Here is a 7607-nt window from a genome sequence, read left to right as displayed (position 1 = left end):
ATAGTTGTTTGATCATTCCATAAAATTGGTAAGTCATCTCAGTTTTGAGAATTTTTTTAATTCTTTTCTGCTGCTGGTTTTTAGTGGCCTTACAAAAGAATATAGATAAGATAGATAAGATAAGATAAATTTTATTTTCCAAATTAGGTCCCCAGGGGGGCATATACACATAACATATATGTCATATATGATTGATACAACATACAGTATTTTACATAACATTGTAAAATAAACTATTGAAATAGTCATACAGGTATTATTTGTTAAATAAAAAAGTATTTGAGAGTTGCTACTCCAGAGATGTGGCAAACCCCATTTTTTTTTTTTTTTTTTTTTTTTTTTTCTCACTTGATTTTATAATATTTTGCTGAAAATGTATAAATATAAAATATAAAATAAATGATTGTTTAGCTGCAACAGACACCAAGGGACGATGCTCTAGGATTGTGATCTTAAAAGCTCTAACAATCCTCCTCGTATCTGATGCAGAAAAACAAACACAAATGAAAAAAGTTTATGTATATTCACAGCAAATAACATATACTGCAGTAAACAGGTATTGAGAATAGTGTAGGTTTCCCTACTGCAACAGACACCAAGGGGCGGTACTCAAGGAGCTGTGGTATTTACACAGTCCTCCTCGTGTCTGAAGCAGACAAGAAGGCCACATAATTAACAATTTTCCGAAATAAATTTACATGCAGCAGTGAGAATAGACTTATCTTCTGTGTTCATAAGCCATATCAGTTTATCTCTTGCGTTAAGAGTTAAAAAGTTTGGGGCAACTTTTAGTTATCTCTTGAAATAGATGATTGCGGTCATCATTAAATTTAACACATTGGAATAAAAAATGATATTCATCCTCCACATCTCCGGAGTTACAACGAGTACAAGTTCTGTCATTTAGGAGAGTACCCTGATACCTTCCAGACTCAATTCTTAAGTGGTGTGATGAAATTCTGAGCTTTGTTAAGCTTCGTCTCTGTTCAAAATTCCCAATAATGGAAAGATATTTTTCTCTTCCAAAAACTGATTTAAATGTAACTACTATCTGTGGGCGTGGGTACTTCATTTTATAATGTTATTAAACACATGTATGAATCAAGTAAATCTTGTGTTAAAATTCAATCCAGAGTAACAGATTTTTTCCAAATAAAACTTGGAGTTAAACAAGGGGACAATTTAAGTCCCAATCTATTTAAGTTATTTATAAATGACTTGCCACAGTATTTTACTATTTAAAAGAAAGATTTGCATGCAGCTAAGTGTATAATATTACTTAGCTCTTGACATGTGTCATCAACTGAGATTTGTGAGTTGTGTGTTGTCTTATTGTTTAAATTGTGTAATTGGGTTTGAATGTCAGCAGAGCCCAGTGCCATTAGAAAGTTATTAGCCGAATCATCATCCCATTTAAAATTAGGTGACAAGGGATGTGTATTTTTGTCTTGAAATAGATTTTCTTGCTTATATGTAGCAAGTATTTCCCATTCTAGTTTACAATGAGTATCTGACAATGTTGGTATAAAATCTGAGACCTTAAAATACAAGATTTGGTCCAGGATACTCTCCGACAGAATAACATAATCAACAGTACTAGACCCGTTTGGTGTATGACATGTATATGTACCAAACATATCACCCAGCACTCTTCCATTTAAAAATCTCAGTTGATTACTTATACATAAATCTAATAGGTCTTTTCCCCTAGTATCTAAAACTTTATCTTGATTTTTTCTAGTGAGAAGTTCTTTATCTATTGTATAATCAGTATTTACTGGGATAAATTTACTACTGTCATTAGCAATAAAGTCAGGCTCCGATGAAACTCTAGCATTAAAATCTCCACAGAGTAAAATTTTACCTTGTTTTTGAAATGTGGAGATATCATTTTCAATACAATCTAGAATGTCTTGGTCGAGTCGCTGGGTGTATGCTGAACAACTAGGTGGAAAATATACTAAACATATATACAGATCTTCTGTAAAACCAAAATAATTCTTTTGCAAAAGTACCCATTGATAATCTGGGTTTGTATTATTTAAGATTTTAATATATGGTTTTAATTTGTCTTTAATCAAAACTGCTAAGCCTCCAAAATCACAGGGACTCGGTTAGCAGATTAAAATTTTGTAAATCAATGTTTTTAATTTATTTTTCATTATTTACTGTCTATTTGCATTACTATATTAACGTTTTTAAAGTTGCCATCACTATTTCTTTGTTTTCTGGCAATGTGCAGTTTACTATCCATATCCTTATACTAAAAAACCTAAAGGGATCTAAGTCGCCATCTTGAATTGCCTTCCCTACTTTAGATAAAAAATAATTAAAAATATTAATAAATTACTATATATACCTTACAACAGCCCTCATTTTCTTCCGAAATTATTCTTCTATCACATGCATATTTTGATTTGTGGATTAACAGAACCCTTACGCAGTTTCAGTTGCATTCGTGTCAGAATATTCAAATTTCCCCGCGAAAGCAACGTAACATTCGGAAACTTCCGGGTTGATGCGTTTACTGGAACGATAAGTCCTTATAAACAGACGAGTGCTGTCCCCTAACTCCACACCTTCGCAACACCAAGATATCCTTCATGGTCCTTCATATAAATTAGATATCAAACAAAAATGTCTTTGAACAGTTAGTGCATGTATTGTTTCAATATCAGATTATCGTCCTATACTTCCGCCCATTGAAAGTATGAAATGATTGTTCCATACTATCGGGTTGTATTTCTGACATCGTCTGATATTTTTCAAATCGTGGATTTATGTAGTACAATACTTATATAATCAGAGGAGTATGTATGTATACTTAAAAGGGGTCTTCTGATTGAACTTCATACATGCATGTATGATAAGTAAATATACTTTTTTTCAAAATATTACTCCAAATTGACCTACCAACCGGCCCTCCCCCTTTTTTATATCCTGGTACTGTTAGTAAACCTGAACGTGTCAATATTTTAAGTAACTTCTTCATTTTATTGATGTGTCTACGAAAAAGTCAATGATTTATGTTACCCCGTTTGAAATGAAGAAAGGTTCTATTCGTTAACATGGTTAATAATTTTGCACTCGATATGTAATAATAAAGCAAGGGACAGCACTCGTCTGTTAATAAGGACTTATCGTTATAGTAAACGCATCAACCCGGAAGTTTCCAAATGTTACGTTGCTTTCGCCGGGAAATTTGAATATTCTGACACGAATGCAACTGAAACTGCGTAAGGGTTCTGTGAATCCACAAATCAAAATATGCATGTGATAGAAGAATAATTTCGGAAGAAAATGAGGGCTGTTGTAAGGTATATAGTAATTTATTAATATTTTTAATTATTTTTTATCTAAAGTAGGGAAGGCAATTCAAGATGGCGACTTAGATCCCTTTAGGTTTTTTCAGTATAAGGATATGGATAGTAAACTGCAAATTGCCAAAAAACAAAGAAATAGTGATGGCAACTTTAAAAACGTTAATATAGTAATGCAAATAGACAGTAAATAATGAAAAATAAATTAAAAATATTGATTTACAAAATTTTAATCTGCTAACCGAGTCCCTGTGTCCAAAATATCTATTATTATGCTTTATTAGATTGTTTTCTGCAAATTGCATGATAGTGAAAAGATCCCATTCTGTTCATGTTTATGTTAGGACCTGTATGTGTTATACTGTCAGAACAACACGATCTAGCCTGTGGGTGCACAGGCTCCTGACATTTTCTGAAAAGGTGTTTATGCGACACACAGTCAACTCTGCTGTTATCTTCAAATGGGGATGCAATTTCATATCTACTAGGCTATCCAGAATATCATTACAAAAAAAAGAGAATAATGGGGGACAAAATGAAAGATTAGAAGATCAAAGAAGAGGATGCTTAAAAATAGAGAACTAATAATTATAGGGGGTAGCCAACATTTATCCCATCCCATTCGTGTGAAGTATTTTTAAAAACAAAGGTATACAATATTGTTTCTTCACACTGTATTGGAAATCTTAATCAATAATAAGCCTATAATAATTTCTTTGGATTATTTTGAAAAAAACATTGTATTATCTCATTTTATTTTCTCAAATACTGTAAAGTGATACAATATATCGTCAGATCATATGTTTTCGTACGTCATATGAATTCGTACAATCAGTATGCATGCTTTTTCAATGGAAATTGTGACGTCACAATGCATTCTTAATAGCACGAAAACCCATGAGACGAGGATACATTATCATCGTCTTTCGTAACACGACATATATATGCCACTTTTTGTCAATTTATCGTTTTATTTTCATTTATCTATCAAACAACAGTCTTTAATTTTCTATGTTGTGTTTTGTGTACTATTGTTTGTCGTTTGTTCTACTCTTTTTCTTTGATAGTCATGGCGTTGTCAGTTTATTTTTGACTTATGAGTTTGAATGTCCCTCAGCTGGTATCTTTCGCCTCTCTTTTACAGGAATTTTAGATGTATAATTTGTTTATTGAATTTTTAATCTCCAGCATTGTCATAACTAAATGATGCTTGATGATTTTAAATAAATTGATTAAAAAGTTTTAAATGATGAATGGTTGATTTACGTCTCTGAGTGTAAAAAAGTATCATCAGTACACCGGATATAAGTACTAAGCAAGCGGGAATGATCGATTTTGACCTTACACGGTAGTACACCGGATATAAGTACTAAGCAAGCGGGCATGATCGATTTTGACCTTACACGGTAGTACACCGGATATAAGTACTAAGCAAGCGGGCATGATCGATTTTGACCTTACACGGTAGTACACCGGATATAAGTACTAAGCAAGCGGGCATGATCGATTTTGACCTTACACGGTAGTACACCGGATATAAGTACTAAGCAAGCGGGCATGATCGATTTTGACCTTACACGGTAACGAAAATCTTTGTTTTGCTTGATCAATATTTAATGTACATTTCTAAACATTTGAAATTCCTGCTCCCAAATTATTTTTGCATCGATTTTTTCCTATTCATAAAACAAATTTGATATTCTTATCAGAACAATTAACTTGTACAAGCGCAAATAGTTGTGAATGTCAACACCAACTTTCAATTTCGATACAGTTGTTCAGACATTTACATGTTTTATCTGAACAAAACCTAATACAGGGCAAAATTAATAGTCACCAATCATAAACCTACCTGTGATTACTCATTCCTTGAATCATTTTGGGTAATAAACGAGTATAAAAAAATTGTTGTTGTGTACGGTGTACAACAACACAATTATGCACCGTACATAAGGATTTATGTGGTCGATCAGCTTAACACCGTACACAACACTTTTTTAGGGATTAAATATCGAAAAATAACATAAATTATGGTATGAAAGATCTCAATGCCAATTATTGAAACAGCTATACTTATTACACACACACATTGACCTTCTATCAGAAAAAGAGTTGGAATGAATATAGAATTATATCGAATGAGACGAGGGCCTACTTCTTTGACAAGTATTTGCACATGCTTTTACAATGTTTTAGTAATCTCTTTTATTTTGGGAAAATAGTGAGACATCTCTAACCATCAACCTACGACCAAATCATTTCTTAAAACAGCAATTCTAATATGACGTTCTTCTTTAGCTTTGGGTACAAAGCCATGTTCTAATTTGAATAGAACATGGGCTGCACGTGATTGACGTCACAATTGAAATTGCAACGTCAGATGAATTTTGAACAACGCCAGAGATCAAAATGGACATTTTTGTTGGTGTTGCTCGCTAGGAAATTAAATAAAAACATTCTAAAAGTAAGTTTAAATGTTTCTGTTCTTTTTTTTTATTGATAAACTGTTGATTTTTCTATAACGTTTTTGTTCATCATATCAAAATGGCGACATTTCGAACGTCACTATAGGTCCGCTTCGAAGAACAAAACTTCAAAATATTCCTATTAGAATCGAAATAATTCTATCATGCCATGCTCTATGTTCATTTTAACATGGGTAGGCATTATATTTGTAAACATTTAATACCTCGCTAACGCTCGGTATTAAGATATTAACAAATATAATGCCTACCCATGTTAAAATGAGCATAGAGCATGGCATGAAAGAATTATTTCTTAATTATGTTTAGGTTGAAGTACACATTGATATTATGTGAACATAACAAAAAGATTTTTGTTACCGTGTTAGATCAAAATCGCTCACGCCCGCTTGGTTAGTACCTATATCCGCTGTACGATGATACACGGTGTTGCCTATCAAAATTGAGGTTGAGTTCGAATCCCACACGTGGCGGTTGACTCCAATATTAATTGACTATCATTGTCAGTTTTCCTACAAAATGTCGGTGGTAGTCTCCGGGCAATCCGCTTCTTACACCAATAAGAACTGACCGCCATGAAATAGCCACTATATTATGTCGTGTTATCGTGTTTTGAAACTTTTATGAACTCTTTGCCTTTGGTGCCGATAGGTGTTTATTTCACAACGTTACGTTACCTTACATGTATATATGTAGGACTCTAAAGTGCGATGGTACTCTAAAGTGCGATGGTCAACGCTAAAATGCGATGTTTTTTTAGTTTTTTTTAAGCGCGATCATATGAAACGCTTACGTGCGATGGTTTAACACGCTTAAGTGCGATGGTTTAACACGCTAAAGTACGATGGTTTAACACGCTAAAGAACTATGGTTTAACACGGTGAAGTGCGATGGTGTAACATGAATAAGGATCAAGCAATGTTTTTGGTTTTTTTTGCTTTGTTTATATTAGTTTTCGCCTATGGTAGTGATTATAAATCATGCCGTTGCCTTTCTCTTTTGAATTGTTTTACACTAGTCATTTCTTGGTCCAATATAGCTTGTTATGCAACGGAAGCCAAGGCTCCACGTTGGAGGTCAAAATGTTACATGTATTATGTTCATACATAAAGGACTTCTGGTTTTTGGTTGATAGTTGTATCGTAGACTTCTTATTTGTTTTTAGCTTATTGTTTTGTTTATAAATCAGTCCGTTATTTTTCTCGTTTGAATTGTTTCACATTGGTCATTTTGATATCCTTTGGTCGTTATATAATACTTACTATCTGCGGGGCTAGCCATACGGTTACCTATAATAGTTAAATATAACCGGAAGAAAAGTGACATTGGGAACTTTTACCATAATTCAAAAAGTGCTTTATATGAACTCCCATTTTACATTTAATATTGATATGAACTCTCGTTTAAGATTTGATATTTCTATGAACTCTCGTTTCAGTTTTAAATTGAATATTTCTCCTTTTAGTTTTAGCTGAATATTTCTTGTTTCATTGTTAAATATAACGTTTCTTATTTCAAATATCCAAAGAGATTATAGATTTACTATTTAACAACTTAATCCGATGGATGTCAAAAGTGCGAGATAATACATGTATCAAGAACTTGAATTACAAAAGCAATTATCGCTATTTTACTAAGTTCAGCCGGAGGACAATAATCCTATTATCAGTACATAACATTGGACAATTATATTTATATTTTATGAGAACCTTTTATAATGTTTTAATACCCTTATCTTTGACTTAATTTATGTTTTGTAAACTGTTGCTTGTGCAGTCTTTCCCTAGCTTTCGAACTGTAAACT

General features: G+C 32.7%; 1 protein-coding gene across 1 annotated transcript in view; it reads left to right on the top strand.

Moving 5' to 3' along the window:
• The first annotated feature begins 5591 nt into the window (after positions 1-5591).
• The window catches only part of LOC134727691 (keratin-associated protein 16-1-like), a 58919-nt gene continuing 56903 nt past the window's right edge, over positions 5592-7607 (top strand). Inside the window, exon 1 of the mRNA XM_063592074.1 lies at positions 5592-5784. Coding sequence (XP_063448144.1) covers positions 5701-5784 — 84 coding nt within the window. The 5' untranslated portion in view covers positions 5592-5700. The remainder of the gene's footprint in view (positions 5785-7607) is intronic.

The sequence above is a fragment of the Mytilus trossulus genome, chromosome 8, assembly GCF_036588685.1.
Source record: "Mytilus trossulus isolate FHL-02 chromosome 8, PNRI_Mtr1.1.1.hap1, whole genome shotgun sequence".
In the NCBI taxonomy this organism is placed as follows: Eukaryota; Metazoa; Mollusca; class Bivalvia; order Mytilida; family Mytilidae; genus Mytilus; species Mytilus trossulus.
This window is presented reverse-complemented; position numbering and strand designations above follow the sequence as displayed.